At 36.1% G+C, this 25851-nt stretch overlaps 1 protein-coding gene across 1 annotated transcript in view; it reads left to right on the top strand.

The window, feature by feature from the left end:
* Positions 1–25127, top strand: part of LOC144435853 (speract receptor-like) — a 98504-nt gene extending 73377 nt beyond the window's left edge. The window contains exons 18-19 of the mRNA XM_078124490.1: positions 21766–21864; positions 22666–25127. Coding sequence (XP_077980616.1) covers positions 21766–21864; positions 22666–23600 — 1034 coding nt within the window. The 3' untranslated portion in view covers positions 23601–25127. The remainder of the gene's footprint in view (positions 1–21765; positions 21865–22665) is intronic.
* Positions 25128–25851: the final 724 nt, after the last annotated feature.

Here is a 25851-nt window from a genome sequence, read left to right on the forward strand (position 1 = left end):
CAGATCTGATAAACATCACATGACTACTCTTTCAAGCATTAACATATAAACACTTTGAAACTTATATCTGACCAAGATTCAGATCATACTTAAGTCATGTCCTAGATGCCCTTTAAATACCCTAAATATAGAAAAGCTTATAACAGGCTTCACTAAAACCAGTTCAGTGCAAATTATTTTCCCCTAGGCAAATCATTTCAAATAAACTATCCATTTGATTTGATTTGAAAAGACATGAAAATGCTAAAATTTCTGTGACTCACCACTGTTGCTGTGTGTTCATATAATGATTGAATATGAAGGAAGTTTTGAAGGCACTCTCCACTCAGAGGTCTTTCTTTTGGGTCAGCAGCAAGCATTTTATCAATCAATACCTTGAACTCTGGAAATGCACAAACACGTTCAATGTTGTAGCAGCCTTTTATGATGTTTTCTCTGAGGCCATTTAAATCTTCACTATAAGGGGAAGTCGACTGGAAAGGGTGATGTCCTCTGGTCATAATGTAGTACAACACACAGCCAGCAACCTGACAGAGATGTGAACTTAATTAGCTTGATTTAAGTAATAATCATACCATTTTATGCTGAGAACTAAAAATACTCTTGTTTGAAGATATACTTACTCAACTAGAAGAAGAAAATGTATTGATACAATATGGAATATATAAATGTTCAACGAAACTAAGTGACTACATATGTATGCCATTGTGGGTTATCCTTGTACCAAATTTGAAACAAATCATTCCAGGCATGTCTGAGAAATTTATGGCTCTGGACAAACACATGCATGCAGACAGACGGATGGATGGATGGAACCCAATCCATAAGTCTGAATTCCGGACTTTGTCTGGCGTGGACTAACAAAATTTCAGCACCAAATTGATACATATATGCCTGGGTTCCAGTCTACCAGTACATCAAGTCTGGTGGAAATTAAAAAATGTTGTACATCACATTTAAGAATTGTATTCAAACATGAATAATGTATTACCTGGATATCGGTTGATTTCCTGTATTGAAAGGCGCATCCAGAGAGGAATGACAAACATGTTTCAGAAGCCATCCATGTACCTGCAATGCATGTTGTCAGTGTTGTTCTCCCAAAGTTAAGACGTTTGCTTATACCAAAATCACTGATATTTAACTTCCCAGAAATATCTACAGAGACAAAACATTTTGAAAAACAGTTAGCTGTAAGAAACTACAACCATTATTTTGTACTCTTACTGTGGCAAACATTAATGTGACAATGTACAATTATAAATACTGTCCCATCATTTGAAAACAACCTTGCAGACCAATGAGTGTAAACTTTACAATAATATTGAAAATCAAAAACTGCTAAGTTTAACACTTTATGGTATTGTATATGATGGTACTAGACAAGTATACAAACGTGTCACTAAAAAACTGCATTAAATCAATGGCATAAGTTTGAAAGAAATCAGTCCACTCATATCCAAATGCTGCCTCTGCAGTGTACATGAAAAAATCATGACAAAATAGCCGACTGGTGGCCATATTGGATCGTATCATGAAATTATTTGTTATGCAAGTGTAAGCCGCAGTGTATTGTTCTTGTGTCAAGTTTGAGATGAATCAGTTCAGTCATGTCTGAGAAATGACACCAGACGCACAGACAGACACACGCACACACGGATGGACGGACAGAGCCCAATCTATAAGTCTACCAAGTCACTTTGTGGCTTCTGATAACTAGCATAGCTAGGACAGCTTTTTACTCACCTATTAGAAGATTCTCTGGTTTTATATCTCTGTGTATAATTCCAATTCTGTGCAGCTCATTCAAACCAGTCAAGAAGTCCTTACATAATGATAGACATTTGACTGTGGTCAGATCAGTGATTGGCAAGTCACTTGAAAATTTCTTCTCTATTAACTCGCACACATTGCCTTCACACAATGGAGTAATTAGATAAGTGAAATCATCATCTTCTTCTACATGAATCTGTGGCAAAACATTGTCAAGAGCAGGTACACTTTTGTCAGATAACAGTCTGAAAATTGCCAATTCATCACATTGAACTACATCACTCTCAATTCGTTTGATGGCCACTGCATGTTCATTTTTGTATAATCCCAGGAAGACTTTTGCCCTTCCAGCTGCAATGAGACTGCTTTTGCAATATTTAATTGTATTTACTTCTTTCAAACTTGAAACTTTTCGAAGAAATGTGATTTTTTCACTCCATCTTCCACCCTGCAATAAATCAAAAGAAGAAAACACAGTTTTAAAGGACCACAAAATGTCATGTACCATGTGATATATCATGGTTGATTTCACTGTTAATTGATTATGTGCTAAATATTGCAAACACCACAGTAGGTGAATACCCAGCCATTAAGTGTGTGGATGCAGGGTAGCTATTGAACACCTTATTATTATGTATTCTGTGCCAAATGAAGTTAAAACCTACATAAATTTAATTAATCATTTTCTAATGGTCTACAAATCTATAGATACATTAATATATAAGGACATACTAGCTGTCATATCTACTTTGTAATCAATATTTACTTTTATTTAAGATCTGCCATGTGACAGGTTGAATTACCTCCCTAAAATATTGCTTTGATACATTAACTTCCCAAACAGTGACAAAACCCTAGTTCAACTCCTGACACCTTTTAAGTCTTTCAAACATAAAACTAGTCAGAAAAAAAGAAATCATACCCACAATACATTATCAACTGTTCAAGAAAATTTCGAAGATTTTATAGTGAGTGAATAAGTATTTATATCACTCAAAATTTACTACTTAATTCATAGTTCTATATGATAATGTGTGGGGAAAAAGCCTGGACTATTACATAATTCATGATAAAGCCAGCAATTACCCATGTTTGAGTATTACAGTATAGAAAACTTCAAATTGTCAGAGAGAACTTACCTTCACAGGGTATGGCCCGCTAGGCAAAATGTGATAACCTAATAAAATGAAAACAAATAATGTTATATATGCACATGCCAAACAAACTAAAGATTCTTTATGAAGCATTTTGGAAGACATAGCATTACCTTTCCACTCTGAAATCTATTTAAATGGTGAAGTATAATATTTGTTGTACATGCTACATATACAGCTACTTTGCTTTTAGAAACTAAGGTAATAAAATTACTACTTTGAAATATGGTGTGTGATCAGTACCTAGTATTACTACCATTTTTAAGGTATAGCTTACACACATCAGGACCCTATGGGGAAAGTCGCTTAAGTACTAAAGTGTCTCCTGAAGGATTACTCAGCAACACCTTCAAGGCGCACAAGATATGAATATAGTCACACACGGACATCAGTCTACCCTGTAATAGAGTGGACTGCTGCTATTCAAGTTCTCCTTGTTAACTGTTACAATTATGTTGATTCAATCATGAAGGTGAGCCAGAAATCATAAGTCAAAGTCAAAGTCAAAGTTAAAGAATGGTTGATTGAATTTGTATAACAGCTGTCTTATTGATGACTCGAGGTGATCGGGTAATTACATCGTCATATTGTGCATTACATAAATACACATAAACAGGCTGTTGCCTGTCAACATGTCAACTATAGCTAACTTTTCAGGTTGCAGTTTTTGAAACCTTTTGTCAAGTACGTAACTATTAAACTCATGCATTTAAATCATGATGTTTGAAATTGAGAGGTCATACAGTACAAGCCACAAAAATGAAACAGTAATGTACTGACACTGTGCAGTATGGTTGAAGTACTGTACACTATGCTACAGTATGGTATGGATACGGTACTGTACGTTTAAAATCCTATTGTCTAACATGGTTTCGATAAGGTCAGTTCAGTGCAAATATTGCATATAGTTTGAACTGGATGACTTCAAGGCATCCATTTCATTGGATGACTTCAAGGTATCCAAGCTTATAAAGTCAGATCAATACAACTACATATTGCACATAGTTTGAACTGGATGACTTCAAGGTATCCAAGTTGATAAAGTCAGGTCATTGCAACTTTTACTGTAACATGAAGTTTGAACTGGACTTCTTCAAGGCGCATCCATTGCATTGGATGACTTCAAGGTATCCAAGTTGATAAAGTCAGACCTATGCAACTTTTACTGTAACATGAAGTTTGAACTGGATGAGTCAAGGCATCCATTGCTCAGTCCACTAGATGTTTTGATAAAGTTAAATCTATACAACTATTACATGTAGTTTGAACTGGATTACTTCAAGCTAGCCATCCATTGCATTGGATGACATCAAGCTATCCAAGTTCATAAAGTCAGATCTATTCTATAATTGTATGTTGTTGTAGTTGGAGTTGGATGACTTCAAGGTATCAAAGCTGATAAAGTTAGATCCATGCAACTATTGCCTGTAGTTTGAGTTGGATGACTTCAAGGTTTCCACGCTGATAAAATCAGATCTATGCAGCTATTGCATGTATTTTGAACTTTATGACTTCAAGGCATCTATTGCATTGGATGACTTCAAGGTATCCATGTTGATAGAGTCAGATTTATGCAACTTTTGCATGTACATGTAGTTTTTAAAAGCTGGATGACTTCAAGGTATCCAAGTTGATAAGAGTACTGAGATCGATGTTATTGCATGTAGTTTAAACTGGATGACTTCAAGGTATCCAGTTGATGAAGTCAGCCCTATGCTATTACATGTCATTTGAGTTGGGTGACAAACTTGTGATGTTATTATGGCAGATTTTCAAATAGCATGCAAGTTTGATCGGCAAAGTAAAACATATAAAGGACATTTTCGGGGGTAAAATAAGAAGATATTTTCAGCACACAAATTTTTGTGTGATATTTCTATGTAAATTTAAGTGAATACTTAGCCTATCCACAAGCGTTTGGTATTATCGTTTCTCTCCTACCAAAAGCTTATTGACAATTGTATAGGACCTCATTTTCAAAATTATATGCTTTTCAATCTTCCATTCATATAGTAATTAAGCGTCATTACCCAATCAACTGTTGCACGGACTTGCATCATCAGGTTGACAATTCCATAACATTGATCATTTCTAGTATTCTTATGATGACATTTTCACATCATGTTACCATTCCCTGTGTATAGCAATGTTTCCTACATGCATTGTTTTTAACCATTTAAAAATCTTTATATTTTTATATACATGGATAATTTATTCAGAATACATACACTAGACTAAATTTTAGTTTGAATAGCAAACCCCAAAGTTCTGATTAAACAATTATTAATATCACATACCTTGTAAATGCCACTGCCGACATATTTCTTTTTCACCTTCATCAGTACACTCTTTGTCACAAAAGTTGCATCTGAGTCGCTTTTCCTTTGCACCCTGTTTATCCATGATTGAACACTAAAAATGAAGTAAATAACCAGAAATAATCAGGAAAGATTGAGACATTTTTAAAGACCAGTGGGAAAAGTTGGACCTTTCCTTTAATACGATGCTGAGAATGATATATGTTGTCAGTTGTGTCGCAGTAATCCTACGTATGCTGATAAGTAATAATCATTTTACAAAGGATCGACAAATTGGCGAGTTGAGAGTATGAAATCACATGAAATTGGTCACTGTGTATGTATGAAATTATATACCTTTCTCCATGGCAAGTCTAAACCTTCTCCATAGTTGTATAGTATTTCTTCATTGACAGCGATGTCTCTTATAGCAAATAAACAGAGATGATTGGTTCCAGATTGATCAACAACTTTTTTCATCGTGCTGTTTGGCTTGACGTGGTCATCATTGACATATTTGGCAATTGTTTCTATTCTGGTGGCATCAATACTGAAAATGAAAGAGACCAACAGAGATATGTACATTGTGTTAATGTTTCATCTAGGTCCAACACAGAATACATTTGATGAGCTATTTTACCTTTCAGGTTACCATTTCATTCGCAGATCACCTACAATGGAAGAATCAGGATATCATACAGTCCCTGCTGGTAATCATTTATTTACAGGTATCAGCTGGCAGAAGGGGGGTTGGGTTTAGATCATGTTTTGGAAGTACTTGAACTAAAAATGTAAACCATGGTGTACATATATACAGTCTTTGTGTAAAACTTCATCAAAATAACATCAAATTTGGGAAGTGGAATCTCTGAGAAAACAAAAATTTCAGAATATATATGGTACATGCAGAGGCATTCTGGAACTACTTAATTATATGGCTGATAAGGGAATGTAAAGTTTAAAACATTATGACTGCCTAAAATATTACATCAAATCAACAAGTATATGCAAGACACTGTATATGGTATATTATGTACCTGCATACAAGGTTTGAAAGAAAAAGCAGTCACATATCCGTACCATTGCTGTATGAACAGTGCCATCACATTATGCAAGCAGATAACTTTATAGTAATTAATACTTGTCAGAATCTGTATTTGATCATATACTCTATCATTCTGATCATGGCTACTGATTGAAGTACACATATTCCCCAACTACCCTGTCTCATCATCTGTAACATCTAGCGCCTACATTCACCGATATCGAGATATGACAGGAAAATACAAAAATACCGCCAATGGCATTGTAGCACAACTTTACAGTTTATAAAAATGATAACCCATATTATCCATGCTAAGTATAAGTACTAATTTGCTGAATGCATATCTAGTTGCGTATCCAACCCTGTTGTTATCTTTGCAATATTTGCTATTCACACGGTCATGTTGCTGGATATATTTGCATACACTTTTTGTTGTTCGTTCACTCGTCTTTGAACCCCCAATGTCAGCTTTGTAGTATATGTGGTCATTTGCATGTTACTATGGGCGTGGTCGTGTTCCTAGGTATATTTACATTCCTTTTAAATGTTTATTCGTTTATCTATTGATCCCTGTTGTTATATATGAATCACGATCATTTGGCTGTTGCTATGGGCATGGCCTTGTTGCTATGCATATTTACATATTTTTTTAAAATATTTATTCAATTACATGTACATGTATCTAAGAATCCCTGTTGTTAACTTTGTGAAATACACTGCCATTTGGCTGTTGCCATGGCAGGGATTACCCTGGCGCAAGAACTGCATGAGATAAAATCCCATATGAAGAAAACGAGTGAGAGAATTTGAAAACTGTGTGGGACGGAAGTCAAAATATGGCAGGTGGCTAATTTGCATATATATTTACATATCATTTGCATAACGATATGCATAAAATTTGTTGGTACTGGAAGTAGTTTATAGATGTCATTCCAGCTTCCTACATGTAAAGGCATGCTGTGATTAACTTAATAATTGTTTTATTTATCCAAACATATAAATGATTACAAAACCATTGTAACAAAAATAAACAAAAACAATGAGATGAGTAAATGGGGATCGAGAAATAGCAACAGTTAGTCTAGTCTGACCCCCGACATATTGTGACTTATAAAATAACTTGGACTATACATAACTTGGTAAAGAAACAAGCGACCTATCGGTCAGAATAGCTCCGCTGTTTTGTTTTGTTTTATTTTATTTTTTATTTTGGTGACATGTAGAAGTGGTTCAGTTCTTCAGCTCTTTACTATGCAGTTTTGTTTTAGCGATGCAATAAAGTGGTTAGTGGTTTCATATATATGATGTCTCACTATAAAACACATTTTACACAGAAGTTGGTAATGTATTGTACTTTTATACCATAGTCACCATTTTATAACAAAAATCTACTGTTATGAAAAATTGCACAAAATCTCAGAAAAAAATGACTGGGAAATGCACACAAGAAAAAGAAAAAAGAAGAGGATTTTGAGGTTGGCTATAAATAATTCCAGTGTCTTACAGCTTTAACCCTGGAAAATTTTAATGATGAATGAAATAAACTAGGGATCTAAAATAATTTTGAGGCAATTTGAATTTCAATTTTCTAACAAATTTACCAAGTCAACAACATTCAACTTGTACTAGTTGTAGTAGATATATATATAGGGAAGAAATGTATTAATCGCCATCTTAGTTTCCGTACGGCGACAATCCCCAACTACCCGAAAGAGAGTCATTCTCAGCCATAATGGCTGAGAGTCATTCTCAGCCATAATGGCTGAGAATGACTCTCGCTTTCGGGTACTTGGCACTGGAGTAAAAAAGTCACTATCCCACAGGACTAGTAAAATTGATAACGTAGTAGTCCTGCAAAAAATTTGGTGGTCCTATCTTTAAGTGCTTTCGCTTGTTCACTTAGGCTCTTCATCTCTCTTAGTTTTTGCTCTACTTCTAATTCACTTTTCCAAACCCCATATTTATTTCAAACCGTGTGTTGTAATTGAACTGTCTATTTCTTTGTAGTTGTTTGACAATGTGCATCATCAACTCCTTACTGTAATTTTATTCTCTTTTTTATGTTTTGGAGCTTCTTCTCTTTTTTTGTTGCTTTCTGTGAGTAGTTTGTCTTAATTGGGGGGGGGGGGGAGGAGTAATAAGATGTTATGTGGTCTTATTTCTAGCTTAAATACTACATAACATTTCTGGTACACATTGATCTAACTATTGCATTTTTAAAAGACAAAAAATTACCTTCCCATAGAGCAAGTCTTTATAGTGTTGTCCTTAGTGCATATTAGAATGTATTTACAACATAAAAATAAATAAATTTGAAGGTTACCAGCAGTTACAGCAAAATTTTGTTACTAATTACATGTACAAGTCACTTCGTCTATTTTCGTGTCTATGTACTTCCGGGTTGACATAAACGTTAAACGTGATAGTACAGTCGGCCCTATAATTACTAAGAAATGACAAAACCGTTCGCAAAATAAAGTTTTTCAAACTGAATATCAATATCCACTACACATTCAATAACTGGTTTCGCGTATTTAGAAATGTGCCCCAAAACATGAACACACGTACGGGACACGGAATCGTATCACTAATACATCCATGCATGGTCAGTGTTACTAAGTAAGTTAGCAGTTTCATTGTAGGCTGCAAGTTGTACCGGTAAAAAAACGATCATCACATCATGTAGGAAGTACAAAAACATAGAACACGTTGTTTTCTTGCTGAATAAACTCACTGAAATAACAACACGGTCAAATTGCGTCTTCGATTTTGACAGCCACCATTGTTATGATTGAGCTTCACTAGATGCGTTGAACGTGGCCGGGCGAACGCCGACATCCAATTTGTACAGCGTTTTTACAAAGGGAGCTCGTCAATAACCTACCGAATAATTAACTCAGAAACGTAGTTTAAATACTAACTGATCTAAAAATTACTGTTCAGAATGACTACGCATCCGTACATAAATATGAATTCATGTGACTAAAGATTTCAACTTTACTATTTACTTGTTACAGTGTAGAGGCCTTATTATACACATATCATCGTACAACTAATTTTATTGGCTATAATATTAGCTACATTTGAAAGGTCTCACTTGATTGGCTCATCCTTCGCTATTCCCGTTTTCAAGAGACACCCCGCCAGAATAAAGTGCCACGTAGTACAGCAATGGCGCGAGATCGCCTGTTGGGCGACTTTCCCACCGGGTGTGCTTTTCGAAAACTACAGAACACATGCTTTTATGACACGGAATCATAGAAAATCTACCCCGTTTCCAAACTAATCGTAATTTTATCGCGAATAGACAACCGGAGTTGGTCAAAATAGCAAATTAAAAATCAAATGAATTTTACTATGACCGTGAATTCATCATATAGCCGGTGGTTTGAATTCTGAGCTCCCTGATATACCTATCGAAAAGTCACTATCCCGTCGGACCTGCAATGGGCATTTTAGGTCCTTTACAGAAAGTTACTAGTCGCGGAATAGCGGACCAGCGTGTATGTCGTCGAACCCTTGCCATACGTTACAGCATAGACCCTCCTGGTTACAGTGGTAACACTCGTTCATGTTCGATTACCTTTCATAAAGAAAACACAACGAAATGGTTGAAGTGATCTTTTTTTTAATTTCTTTTCATCACAACAACAAAATCTGCGCGATCAAAAGTGTTGTAAACTATTAAAACCAGAAAGAATTATCGAGCTGTCTAAACTTCCCGATGATCAACTGGAGTAAGGTCCAAGTCCAAGTAAGCCCCGATAGTACTTGAGAAAATCGTCTCAAACTAGCGATACAACTTTCAAAATATAACTTGACATGTCTTCATTTGTTAGAGTTATACAATTCAAGACGGGGTTTCACTCGAAAACAACAATTCTGTGAATAATGACACTGAACGCAGCGATTTCTCGGACGATGTGTGGAAGACTTCTCACAATGATCATGAGGTGCATACTCTGGAATGAACCATTCTGTAGGAGGGGTGGAGAGAGAATTGGATTTGAAGTTTACAACCCTTTTTCGAACAAATATTTGTCATTTGGGCGCACAATGCGTAGAATTAAGACTATAGCACATATTACATTGCTTGTTTGACGTCAATAGTGTCTTTTGAAAAGTTGCACTTTACCTAAAGTCTCGCGGACTGATTTCCAATATGGCGTCGGTCATAATGCTCATTAACATATTAATTTTTTTTTCAAATTTCAAAAAAAAAATAATAAAAAATAGAAGAGAAGACGTGCTGACTTGAAATTAACAAATCTAAGTAAGCTACCCTCTGTGCATCAACACACCAGATATCAAAGCAATCTGACTTAAAGTTTATGAGGAGTTGATGAAAATGTCATTTTTGGAAAAAAAATCATAAAAAATTGAAAATGGCACAGATCAACTTGGCATGAACAAATCTGAATAGCCTCCCCCCAGGGAACATGCACACCAAATATCGAAGAATTCTGACTGTCACTTCCTGAGTAGATAGTGAAAATATAAAAGTTTGACGGACACATATGATTCACTCTACTCTCTATACCTCAATACCCACCTATACCTAAAGCTACGCTTTCAGCTTTTGCTGACAGCGGAGCTAATAAAAACGAGTTGAAACCAATAACAAAATCACAAGTTGAGTTATTGATTTTTAAAACGAGTTTTTTAATTATATTTCTTAGAAAAGCTAAATGTCCAAAGATAAATTAGACTTTTGAAACACCAAATATTTGTATGTAGGCTAGCTACACATCGTGTAGTCCGAAAACTCATGATACACGAGACTTACTGAAAACTCGCTATAGTATATAACGTAATGGCTGTCATATTTAGTATCCATGCATTCGTCGTGTGATGTTGCGAGTCGACGATCAGACAACGAAAAACTACAAACTAAACGATATTTTCAGAGTAAAATTGAATATGAAACCGATAATCAGAGATAACATCATCACTTTTTCAAAAGGTATATTAGTCAGGTAAACTCTTTTTCACGGTGGTTTTGCCATTGATTTACTGGAAGTTTATACCATAGTGCGAATCACACCGGTAACTATTAGTATTACTATCATGCATTCCATTACTAGCATTAGCGGGTTTACGCATTTATTCATATTGAAAACAATACGGCAAATTTGATCAGATCAGTTTGAATAGTCGTTTGAGCTACTGGTACTTAGAAATCACTTGTATTTAGTCACTATACAAAAGCTTTTATTTTAAAGGATTGTTTTTAGATCACGTTTATCACTGAGGCACTGTTAGTGTCGACAGTGCAATTTTTTTTCCCAATTGAGTTTTCTGGACGCGACATGTCCATTTTGACATTGTAAATATCACGTTATCGCGCCCCAAAGTGATCCCTGCCATGGGCGTGGTCATGGTTGCTAGGGTATTTGCATATTTTTTTTGAATGTTTACTCACTTGCCTACCAGATGATATTGTTATTTCGCTGAAATATACTGCAATTTCGTTGATGCTAAGGGCGTGGTCATGGTTGCTAGGGCCAATTTTGTCATAAGTTTTGAAGAAAATTTGTACAAAAACACTTTCAGAAACATCTCACCAAGTTTCAGTATAAGGGACCGGTCAGTATTTACGGCAGGGGGGGGGGGGGCTGGGGAGAAATTGGGGGGGGGGGGGGGGCATGAAAAAAATGGGAGGCTTGAAGGGGGGGGGCCCATGAAAATTCCGATGGTCTGAAAGGGGGGGGGGGGGGGCCATGAAATATTTTGCTCATAATATGTACCAAATTAAACCATTTACCATGTAAATTTAAAAATTTCTTGCGGCTTTGCCGCAATAACCTCTAATACCTATATTCAATGATGAGTTTGTGACAGCCAGGCGAATGTATTTGTGTTTGTCTTCTTCTGTCTTTCTGTCGCTATCTGTCTGTATGTATATATATTTCTCTCTTGTCTCAGTCTCTGTCACTTCTGTCTCTCCCGGTCTCGGTCTCTGACTACATGTCGCTGTCTATCTGTCTGTCTGTCTGTCTGTCTGTCTGTTTGTCTATCTCTCTCTCTCTCTCTGTCTGTATCTGTCTCTGTATCTGTCTCTCTCTCTGTCTCTCTGTATCTCTCTCACTCTTTCTCGTTTAATTATGAGGCAGTAAATAGCCAAGAAAGCGTGTGTCTGCCAAATTATCTCTGAATTAAAAGTTATATGGGTTCATTTAGGGGGGCCATGAAATTTTTTGAGAGCGCGAAGGGGGGGCTGCAAAAATTTTTTGGACCAAAATAATTCCCCCCCCCCCCCGCGTAAATTCTGACCGGTCCCTAATTGACCCACTACTATTTAGAGATACATTTTTGACCAAAAATTAACATTTATCCACCTAATTTGCATGTCACTGATGGGACCATTATATCATGGACATTTCTCAGGATAAACACCATGAAGAATGTTCCACCCAAATTTCAGGCTAATCTGCTGAGTGGTTTTGGAATTATACATTACTGACCAAAAAGACACATTTATAGACCTAATTTGCATATTTTGGGGGAAATTATTATGTCATGAACATATCTTCATTTACTCACCCCTAAGCATGTTCCCACCAAATTTCAGGCCAATCTACCCGGTAGTTTTGGAATTTAAGTTTGTTGATGTGATCATTTTCATTTGAACAATTTCTCAACTATACACCACAGGTAACATAACCACCAAATATCAAAGCAATCGGTCCCACAGTTTTTTGACTTTAAGTTGTTTACACACATACATACACACAGACAGACATACTTTGTAATGCCTATAGCACTACTGAACCAGTTCAGTTGTGCTAAAAAATGAGAGCACAGACAAATTAAGAGACTCTTAAAAATAATAAAAGAATATCCCTACTTACGCCACAGGTTTACCCTTGTCTTTAAAAAAGAAAATATAAGACCCATCTCCTGTTTCATCATATTCATTTTCCTTTTCAGATGCCTCTTTTCCTGAAAGTCTTTCACCTTCGTACCACATTAAATAGTCCCCTTTTGTATACTCTTTTGCCGCAAACACACCTTTGCCTGTAGAGAAGAACCATATTATAGATCAGACTAGTAAATTGAAGGACCATTTTAATAATGACAGCATTACACATCATGATATGAACAAGTAATCATACATGTAACAACCCATTGGGGAAGTGTTCAGTCCCATTTAAATGGTACTACTTCTTGTATGGAATGGATGTAATATTACAAATTGACAATTGACATTATGATGCTAACTGAATGCTATCTGCCCATACATATCTGTCAAACATTGGCTCCAGAGATTATATGGCCTCATGACATCTGAACCAGTGTACCACTTAGGGAGTGTACATTAATTGTGTTGTTTAATTCGTGGTGGGGGGGGGGGGGGGATTTCTAATCAAGCGATGTTTTTTTATTTGCCCCCCCCCCCCCCCACTAAACCTTATATAAATTATCTGGCACCCCTATGATTTCTTTTTTTTCTTAGACCCCCTGCACCCCACAGATACATACACAGATGAAACACAGATACAACAACACATAGAAAAGCCAACAGTTGCTGTAAACGTATTCCATATTAATTACTACAGAGTTCTACCTGTGCACAAAGTTGTTGACCGTGTACATTCATAAAATCACCAATTAACACAAAGTTAAATGGGCTGACAGAATAGAACAGAATACTTGTTTGGCTACAATTTTCATTATCTTTTTTTCATGCCATTACTGACATATTTAATTAGCTGAACAAGTAAATATATATGTCACTTATGAATCGTGGGATTGAAAAATAAATGCAAAATTGCACTGTTGGGAAAACTTTCTGTGTGTCAACAAATCCATAACTTTAGGAGTAATTTGCAGTGATTGATCACATCGTTATATGCTATATAAGACACATAAGATAAGGATTAAGACCCTTCCTGTATTATAGTATTCATATTATCTCTATGCAAAATAAACCCTTCTGGAATATTCCAAGAGAATGTACTAAACTGATGGGCTGAGGGGCAGGTACATGGGCAAAATTGAGTTGTGGTTGATCTTGCCTTTACTTCTGTACAATACACCAAATTGTGGATTTTGCATCTACCTGTCCTTCAGTGCACTGGGCATTGTTTGGTATGACCCCTTATTGTTTTAACTTTTATACAAGTCATTGTAGTTTTGATAAAATCATAAAGTTATCAATAATTTGTTCCTTAAATTTTGGACTCTGGTTCCCTTTATTGTCAGTTAGGAAGTGAAATTTGTATGATTGAGTTTGACTTTAGAGCATCTTTCAGCACAGTGCCTAGCTCGCTAAGTCAGATGGTCTCTAGTCAGACTTTGATCATGATCATTGCAGTAGGTTTCTGCTGGATTTTTAGGAAATATAATAAGCTTGTCAACTTATGTGTTCTATCCACTACCTATGGAAAAGATTTAAGTGAACAAGTCATCATAGATAACACAGTCCCCACTCTTGTGGTGGTGTTGGTTACCATTTTGATTGTATCAGTTTTCATCTGGGATAGGTGCAATCACAAATTGACAAATGACATGCTACTGGTAATTCATGTCTACCAATTGGGTTCCAACATGAGTTTTTGTAACACAATAGCTGCTGTATCTGTGTAATAACTTTGTACATGTAATTAAGATCATAACAAAATGGCTGCCTGGTAACCATCTTAGACTGCATCACAAAAGAAAGCATTATTTGACAAGAATGTACTCCCGTTTTCTTGCTGCTAAGGCCGTGGTCATGGTTGCTTTTGGAATGATTGTTCACTTGTCTAAGAATCCCCATTATCTTTGTGAAATACAGCACTGTTTGGCTGTTGCTATGGGTGTGGCCATGGTTGATATGGTATTTGCATACATTTTTTGAATGTTTATTGAATTGCCCACCAGATGATGTTATTATTTGACCAAAATATACTGCCATTTGTTTGTTGCTAAGGGTGTCTCATGGTTGCTAGGGCCAATTTTGCCAAATTATTTGAAGAAAATCTGCAGAATAACACTTTCAGAAACATCTCGCCAAGTTTCAGACTAAGACTTACTGACCAAGTACTTTTGGAGATGTAAGTTTTTACCAAAAATGAACATTTTCACACCTAATTTGCATATCACTAATGGTATTGTTGTATGCTTACTATTTCTTCGTCCATACATCCCTAGATGCATGCCCATTAAATTTCAGTCCAATCTGTTCCGTGGTTTTGGAATTGTAGATTTTTTACCAAAAAGACACATTTTTAGCCATAATTTGCATATCACTGATGGGACCATCATACCATGAACAACTCTTAGTATTAACCCCCTGAAGAATGTTCCACCCAAATTTCAGTCATAATATGATGAGTAGTTTTGGAATTATACATTTTTGACCAAAAAGACACATTTTTAGCCCTATTTTGCATATTATTGGGGAAATCTCATCATGTCATAAATAAATCCCAATACCCTCACCCCTAAGAATGTTCCCACCAAATGTCATGCCAATCTACCCAGTAGTTTTGGAGTTAAGCTTTTTTTAAAACCAAAAATCACATTTTTTGACCCAAAATCTCCATCTCTGATGTAATCATTTTCAAAAGAAAATCACGTGCATATATGCACCCCATAGTGTGTTGTCCTTGTGCCAAGTTTGAGAGAAATAGGTTCAGTTATGTCTGAGAAATGACTCTGGATGCACGGACACACCGAGCCCAATCTATAAATCCCCGTCCCGGATTATGTCCGACAGGAACTAATAATAACTGCACTGCTTTGTCATCGAGCCATAATGCTAACAAACCTTCTGAAGGCTATTGTGCACAAAGTCAAGAATGTGTACCATTTTGCTTATATATTTTATTTTATATATCTGGCACTTGTTCATCCCGACATTCCATTTAGGGTTTTTTTGTGCCCCCCCCCCCCCCCCACAAAAATCAAAAATCAGAACAATTTGGTCACTAACATTTCATGAAAAGATATTCAGTAGCTGTAAATCTTGTACCCATGCAGTGGCTTGGGGAGGGGGGGGGGGGGTCATTTTTAACTAAAGGAAACAAGGAGAGGGTCAGGTTTTAAAAGTGGAGAATTTTGGGAGGGGTCAGTGCTTGTGACAAACCAAGGGTGATTTGCTCTGCCCCTCCTTGCAATTACTGAAGGCTCCCACAGTTTCAATCTCTACATTATAACATGACACTGCATAATGATCCCTAACTTGACATGTATTGTCATGGGGGTGGGGTAGGGGTAGGAAGGGGGATACTTATTACATATGATGACTTTAAACACCACTGCATGAAGATAATACAAAATAATAATAATTTATTTACCACTCCAAATCCCAATCATTCAAATAAAATATTAGTAAAAACACTTTAATACAGAGAAAAGTGCAGGATGCATACAAGGGCAACTGATGGACAATGTATTCAATAGTATATGTCAGAGACTGTTCCTTTCCATGGAAGTTCAATAATTTACTAAAATGAGAAAAGTCCTTTCATACTATTTAACATAGTGTACATCTTGTACATCATCTTAAATGTTGGTGGTCATCTGTAGCACATGTGTGGCGGTGGGTCCCTCAGATGTGCAACAGACGAAATGGGAAATGGTTTATAACACTGACAGAAACTTTGAATGCTGAAGGACACCTCATTGCAGACTGGAGAGGGAACAATTCAACTTGTTTGTAAACACTCGAACATTGCGAAAACTCACACATGCGCATTAGACGACCGCCAACCTTTAACATACATTTAATACAAATTTATGTAAACAGTATACTTCTGAATCTGGTTATACAGATATGTAAACTCTGAAGTAATGCTCACATGTAAGTACATATGGCAGAAACACACCTCCTATGCTCCCATATTTTTTGGTTCTTTCATTAATTTAAAAAGTTTACAGTTGTCTCACCTTTAAAACTGTTGATAAAGCGTATCTCAAACCGGCCTTCCTTAGGTATATCAATACCTTCTGTAACACATTTCTTTGCTACTTCTCTGGGAGAGATTGCAGGAGACCCTCTCCTCTGCCTTGTCTGTGAATTATTTTTAAAAGTACATGAATTACACTGTGAAATTAAGATATTTGAAAAACATAACAGAGTATCCCATTTTTGTCTGACTGGTGCTGCATTTAGTCACATACTTATATAATTTGTGCAGAATGAGATTGTACACACATCACATACATTTATTTAGGTATCTATCTGACCTTTTTTCCACACACTATGGGGACCAAAAGGGTGGAGACAAAGTTACAGTTGATTATCCCCCTTAAACCGTTAGACATGAACCAGAATGGAAATTCTTGTCATATAGCTGATATGAGTTGGGAAAACAGTTGATTGTGTATCGACCAGTCACTTATACACAACAATGTATCTAATACATAGGTTGTGTTTACAAGCTTGATACTTGAGCCTAATGTACACCAAGGTGTACTATAAAAATACCAATGATTTACAGGACAACAAAGAGAAAATAATCATATACTGTATTCCTTTTGTTACTACAGACAAATTATACACAGAATTAACTTTAATTCATGAATGTTTTTCGCAAATGTACGTGTAAGACTCTTCATTAGTAAATAACATTTCTTTCATTCCAGTCTAAAATAAAGTTGATATATGTCCAAATAATACAAATTAACAAGAACTTTGTTGGAAAAATTTTGGCAGGAAAGTTGTTGCAAATTGTAAATGTTTCACAATCACTAAGAGAAAACTACTTACCATTATAAATGACTTGACAGACATTTCTGCTCTGATACTAGTGACAGATCATGGAAAAGAGAGAGGAAATCATTAATATCAATAATCTCAACTATTAAAAGAACTCTGCAATCTAAGCTTCTATATTGACCAGCATATGTTCAATGATTGTCCAATCAAATTAAGTTTGCCTCATGAAGCTGATAGGCTTTCATTCTAAGATAGTGTTGATAGAACAGGATTTTCCATGACTGAACTGCAATGACCCCCAAGCTTTGACAACTTTTTGACTGGGAAATCAAAAGGCGGAAGCCTACTAAATGTACATGTAGAAACTTAGCAGATGACTGGCTTAAAGCAAAAATTCAAGTTTGTACTTCACTTTACCAACACTGATTTCAAAATATGCCAAAATTTTGAAAGGGTGGGACATGCTATTACCATACAGATAAATTTAAACAGATAACAGCTGACATATCAAATTGTAGTGTACATGCCATCTCAGTCTCTCAGATGTTTTTGACAGCATTCAATAAAAACAAGATTTGAGTTATGGTTGACCAAATCTAAACATTACAACACATTGTGGCTCTGTCTGCCAATCAGGTGTATAGGAATATAAATTGTAGATGTATAGGAATCTGCATGTCTATGAAAGTCTTTTTGCACCACTATGTAGTTTGTCAAGCAATTACATCAGTTCATGTATCAAGGCATGATGCAAGTAAAACCTGGTTGATGGTCAGCCAGCATGTTGAAACCAAAATTGATACAGTATGCCAATATATGGATGCAGTCATAGTGTGTCACACTCTGTGACAGATAGAGTAAATTGCAATAGCAGTTACTTGAGTTGTGTCATCCAATATCAAACAATGTACATCTTAGACACAAAATATGAAGTGTCCTGAGACATTTCTAACACAAACTTTAACGTCGCCAAAACTTATGCACAACCTTTGAAAACAATACTGTAAGTTGTGAAATTATTGTTTTATGTCATGTGACAATATCTGATTTGAAGATTAGACATATATAGGGATGAAATTCAAATATATTTGAGTCCGGCGCGATATTATGAACCGAGCAACATTTTTGGTGTGCGAGGGTTTAACCTTGTAACTTGCCACATATACGATATTTTGGTCAAAATCTAGCAAAGGTCAGAAAATTTGAGACTGAACTGTATGAACAAACTGACTGCAGTTGTTACACGACGCGACGGTGAACTTGAGACTGTGATCGAAACGGGACCGCGAGAGAGTTCAGACGATCGACTAGACCCCCCCCCCCCCTTCACATCAGTCTCAGACGTTACGAGTACATTTTTGTAAATGAAAAGTCTGCTTCATGTAGGACGAAAAACATTGCCAAAGACAATAAAACTGAATGTTGAGATGTATAATGACAACGAGTCAGTGAATCGTGGTTTTAAAACCTTATCAAAACTTCTCCGCCATGATGTTTGTTTACACGTGACTGTGATTTATAATATTAGTTTATAAAGTTACTAACGCATTTCCATATCTCTCACTGCTCGACTCCACCACTTACATTTGTACATAAAGCATGGAAGTATAAAGTGACATGATTTCTGGTTGCATACGCCAATACCCTAAAGAAAATACTTGTCATCTTGCATTCGTACTTAATGATGAAACAACTGTGTGATGCCGAGTCCCTATCAGTGATTTCGAACGTCTCAAACACTTCATTCTCCCAATTACATCCATACGCTCTTTCACATCATACCATACACAATCATACATAATATACAAAATTAATGACGCGAACATGGTAGAAACAAGTGTAGTTTTCGAGAAACTAACCGTTTGGATGTTTGTAGATGTAAATACACGTCCAACTTCCACCAACAGCAGTGGGGGAAAAATCCTCCATGTCACGGCGCCAGACACTTCAAAGAGTTTGATGACGCACTGAGATTTCACTGTCTAGATCTATGCAAATTAGATATATGGGACGGTAACCAACGGGACGTGACAGGGATAGTTCAGACGATCGATCGACTAGAAAACTTTCTTTCCCTTCACGTCAGCCTTAGAAGTTACAAGTACATGACAAATCTGCTTCATGTAGGAAGAAAAATATTGGCAAGACAATCAAGCAGAATGTCGAGATATTTACACAAGTCAGTGAATCATGATTTTAATTTAAAACCTTTTCAAAACTTCTCCGCCATGATGTGTGTATCATACATGTGACTGAATTTATAAATTAGTTTATAAAGTTACTAACGCACCCCCCCCCCCACCCTCTCACTGCTCGATCAACACATACATAAAGAATGGAAGTATAAAGTGACATGATTTCTGTTTTCATACACTAATACCCTAAAGAAAAAATTATCATCATGCATTCGTAATTAACGACGAAACAACTGTGCATGTGATGCACAGGGGCGTGTATTATTGCTTAGATTGTCGTCTTATTATTAATAAAATATGGTACGAATCCTGCTGCTACAACTGTATCAATCTGTATACTTCAAAAAATATACAGGTAGGACTATATAGTCAAAGTGTTGTTATATTTAGCCTATAGACCAGGAAAACAACAATCTAAGAAATATTACAAGCCCCTATGGTCCCATATCAGTGATTTTGAGGAAAACTATCTGAGATTTCGAACTTCTCAAACCTTTATTCTCCCAACTACACCAATACGCTCTTTCACATCATACCATATATAATATACACAATTAATGAAGCGAACATGGTAGAAACATGTGTAGTTTTCGAAAAACTAACCTTTTTCTAGATTTCTTGATGTAAATCCACATCAACTGTGCAGTGGGGAAAAATACTTCAAAGAGTTTGCGCATGCGACGACGCACTAATTTGCTGTCTGTATGCAAATTAGATATGGTAACTTTGTAGCCAAAGTCGGGACGCGGTCTTCAGACGTGCGCTAAACAACAGCCAATCAGAATGTATACACTCGTCCTATGCAACATTTCATCCCAGGGTGGCGATCGACCGTGTGTATAGTCTCTGGGCAAGTTTTCTACCTGAGATACACCCGCGCAGTATGCAATCCGTAGGAAAGTGTCAATGTAGACTCCAGCTGAAACTCACAGGATCAACTATTTATGCCTAAAGAGGGCCTTATGTGGGTTATTCTTTAGTGGCTCCGGATATATGCACCACCAAGAAAAAAGGTTCCACCAACAAGTGAAAGTGTCGATATGCTGGAGCCACCTCTCATTGCGATGTCCAAACATACATACATACATACATACATACATACATACATACATACATACATACATACATACATACATACACGCACGCACATACACACGCACGCACACACACACACACACACACATGCATACATAGGGGCAACGGGCGGGGGGGGGGCAACAGGCCGGGGCAAAAAAAATGGGGCAACAAGCCTGCTTCCATACATAACTATATATATCATGTCATACGATACACATCCTTTCGAGTACGTACACGAACCTTTACAATTCAGTGACGCTCGTGAGAGGGACCCTTGGTGAATTCGATGCTTCACTAGTTGACTGAAATGTAACGCCTACGAAAAATTGTTATTGTCACCACTAGTTATCACCAAAAAAGACTAAATTTCATTATTTACACTTATAGTAAGGAGATTCAATTTGTTTGAACTGTCTGGTGTCAATTTAGAACAGAGTGCATTTTACATTTTTGTCATAATGACATATCTAAATCAAAATTGTCATAAATGATAGGGATATGTAAAATCTGTGAATTCGTTATCAAAGTTATCAAATGTACTTGTTATTTATGTATATAATCATCTCATTGATTCTAGGTTCTGTGTGTGCCGGTGTTGTAGGTCTCACTATGCCCAGATATTGTCTATTTGGAGACACTGTCAACACAGCTTCCAGGATGGAATCTAATGGCGAACGTAAGTACTAAATTCATAGGCTTTCTCAAAAATAAATTATATACAATTTGAATGTATGAGAGACAGACAGACAGACAGACAGACAGACAGAGAAGATTACGACACGTTTATAATTTAGAAACTCATTTGTAAGTCTGTGGTTCCACTAGTACTGACGGGCATGATATAACTTCGATAAATAACCATTGTTTCGACAATACATTTGTACCTATACTGTTTCCCCGGAGAAAAAAATGACGTCCATGTACAATGTCCGTTTCATCAATATTAATTATTCGGAATGCGAACTCTCATATTTGTAACATGCACGTAAAGTATTGCCATGTTTGTCGATGTCAACAGACATATAGTGAAACATACCCGTTACCCATGTACGGGAGTTAATATGCTACACATTTGAAGTATATTGTAGCTTTGGTGTGTTTTGTTACCTATATGTTCAATACACTTTAGCAGTTTCTTTGGAATATATGATAACAAAGTGACTTTTGATAATTTTTGAATGTATTATGACACATTCTTGTGTCATAATACATTCTGTCATAATACATTCTTGTACGTAAACACACACACACACACACACACACACATATATTATATATATATATATATATATATATATATATATATATATATATATATATATATATATATATATATATATATATATATCGCCGATAGAAGAGGCTAGCGTGTACCATCAGGATTTCAAGACTGTATTCTGTTCGTATAACGTAAAAAAGGTAAATTAAAGGTATATCATAGTATTTCAAAACAATGTCTGTTCTGCTCTGTACTTAGCCCTCAAGATTCATTGCAGCCCAACGTGTAGAGAAGTCCTGGTAAGAATCGGTGGTTATAAGCTGAAGGAACGAGGACTTGTCGCTATGAAAGGCAAGGGAGAAATATTGACATACTGGCTGGAAGGTCAAGACCCGTCCTACAGACGTGAATCACAGTTATCACCGGGACCGTTAAGTCTTGAGTCAGTGGAACAGGGTCCCAAGAAAGACGTCGTAAAGACAGATAATGTCGTCGAATCGAAGGTAGACAACAAAGATGTTGAAGAAATTTTGAAAGATGAAATAGAGGAGATTCCATCGTCTCCGAACGATGTACTGACAACTGTTGATGAAACTAAGCAACCTCGAGCTGTTGAGAAACAGGTAGCTTGGGCAACGACCACCAGTGTTGCTGATCAACCCCAAGGACTTCCTCCAATTGAAGAACCGATGGCTGAGCCGCCAGCTGCAGCTAACGAGTCTTCGGCAGCGGTTCCGCCAAACACACCTGAACAATTTCTTGCTGAGACCGAGGAGAAGATAATCGATGATGACGTAGAGAAGAAATCAAAGAAAAAGAAGAAAAAGAAGAAGAAAAAGAAGAAGAGTAAAGACAAGAAAAAAGATGATGATGGTGGTGATGGTGATGATGATGGTGACTGTCTTGAGATGCCAGAGATACAAAATGAGGAAAGACGCGTTAGCGCTGACAGCAGAACGGCATTGCTGCTCTCTGATGACAACGTAAATGGCAAAGATAACAAAGCATCGACTGGGAGTGAACAAATTCCGCTTATAGATGTCATTGCCCCTGGTGCAACGATGCCGAACTCAGCTGATAACAATGGCAATGACAATGACACAGATAATGAAAGGAAAAAACAAAAAGATAGCTTAACAGACTCCGGGGTGGGAAATTCCAGAGAAGGGTCAAACCACGATGTCCCAGTTTGATCGACGTCAAAATACAAATGTATTATATCTATAGGTTCTTTGTAATGACGTCGATGTGTCTTCCTCTTTACGAAGATTGCATATAATTCACATTGACAGGATGAGTTGAGTCGATTCTGTAGTTTTAAAACACACGCACATTATTATAAATAAACTGACATTACCCTCTAGGTATAGGGAAACCACATCACAAACAAAATACGAAATCAGGAAGGAGAAAGAGCTTTTGAATCAGTAATGACATATTTATACATATATTTTAGTTCTCTGAAAGGTATCCATAGCTACTCCACGGGAGATGGACATGTTCATGCCATTCAGGAGTATCGTATTTTGAGAAAATGTAGGACATTACATTGTCCTTCGAGAAGTTAGGTGTTGGTTTGGGCTTTATGCTAAATGCAGCTTTGATTGGGTAAATTTATAATTAATAATATGGAAACACGTGAATTAACATATTGACATTGATCCTCGTAACGTATATACGAAATCCTTGGACCAACGAGAAACGGGGTTAACGTATGGATTTCAAACTGACTCGAGGAAAGATGGGGATGTTAGCGAAGATAACCTTACTATATGCAAATGGTTATTCGTTAGTTTTTACATCAGATAACTTGGGCTGCTGTGGTTTGACATTATCCACAGTAATGATCTTGAAATGATGTCAAAAAATGCTGCTTCGTAGTACTTAGAATGACGTGTGCTCACACGCTTCCTATGAAATCATATCCCACTAGTTCTTTACAAGTAATATTTCTCGGGACATTTTAAAATTGAGAATTTTATTTTTAGATTTAAAAGAAATAACGTTTTAACCACCAATTTTGTGATATATATATATATATACTGTTTTGCATTACACAGTAGAAGGAGTAACTATATTACGCTCTCTCATTCTGTGTATTGCATGCATTTGTTGTTGTTTTTTTAAAATCACGATAAGAATCTAAGTAATTTTACTTTGTTTTTTAACTATTAAACAAAAACTACAGAACATCTTTTAAAAAAATTTCAGTACTAAAAATTGACACGTTTTGAATTAAATGATGAATCTATAATTGTTCTTTACAATTTATGGCTGCTTCTTTATCATTTAGTGTTTAAAAATATAATTCAACTGTAAAGTTAAGAATATATTTAGTTATATACCTATATTAATAATGAAAATCATCAATACACCTACATGTATGTGTGTATTGATGTGAAACATATATTGTTCATAGTGTAAAAATTACAATAATATGCAAAGGCATAATTGTACAGATTAGCATTTTGTTTCTTGTAAGTTTGTGTATAATCGGGATATTTTAAATATTTTTACATCTCTTTTTAATATATGTGTACTGTCAATTATGTTAAAGAAATATTACTAGATAATAACGGTATTGTACTAAGGTTAAGTTAGAGTGTCATTCGTATTTCATTGCCAAGTATTTTTTTCATCATCATCATTATTAATTTGAAATGCTTGTCATACATAACAACTATAAAATTTGTCTGCCTTGTAGTGTATGTAGATTTTGTTTAAATTTCAGTGATTGCCTGAATCCAGGGGTGGGGAGGGGAGGAGTGGGGGGTCGGGTGGTAAATCATATAAATTTCTGCTCTGAAGCAAAGATTTGTTTGAGCTTTTCTGGTTGTTAGCTAGGTTATCGTAGTGTGGGACCCCGAGGCGAGCGTTTTTGAATCGGGCTGTACCGCCGCGCATCATTGACGATCTTCAGGAACCACACAGTACCCGGATGTATATGGTCATGAAAAGGTCATGACAATTTTCAACTTAAAATAAACTAAATAACTATTAAAATGACCAGATTACATGAATAATCCAATCATTATTTGTATACTGCTGACGTCAAAAAACCGGGTGACGTTAAAACATCGATCTATGAAAGAGTCATCCTTTTTTTCGGGGGGGGGGGGGGGGTTCAACCAAAGTAAATTTTAGCCGACATATCCAAAACGATTTTAGATTTATCAAAGCCAAATTTGTCATTGATGTACTTTTTTTACTTATTCATTTTTACATAATATATCATAGTAAATGTCGAAAGACGGTAGAGAGTCGAGTCTATTGCCAGCTGAGGATTGATTTTTTTTTGTTGGTAACAAGTGTTTTACATACACCTTGACGTTTTCAATAAGACTTGGTGTCAATCACCTTTTCAAAATATTGTAGTGGATGTTTTCATTGGCGCTAGTACTACGTAATTTTGAAGATCGAATATTGCGAATGAAGTCCGTAAAA

Source organism: Glandiceps talaboti, chromosome 5 (assembly GCF_964340395.1).
Source record: "Glandiceps talaboti chromosome 5, keGlaTala1.1, whole genome shotgun sequence".
NCBI classification, from domain to species: domain Eukaryota; kingdom Metazoa; phylum Hemichordata; class Enteropneusta; family Spengelidae; genus Glandiceps; species Glandiceps talaboti.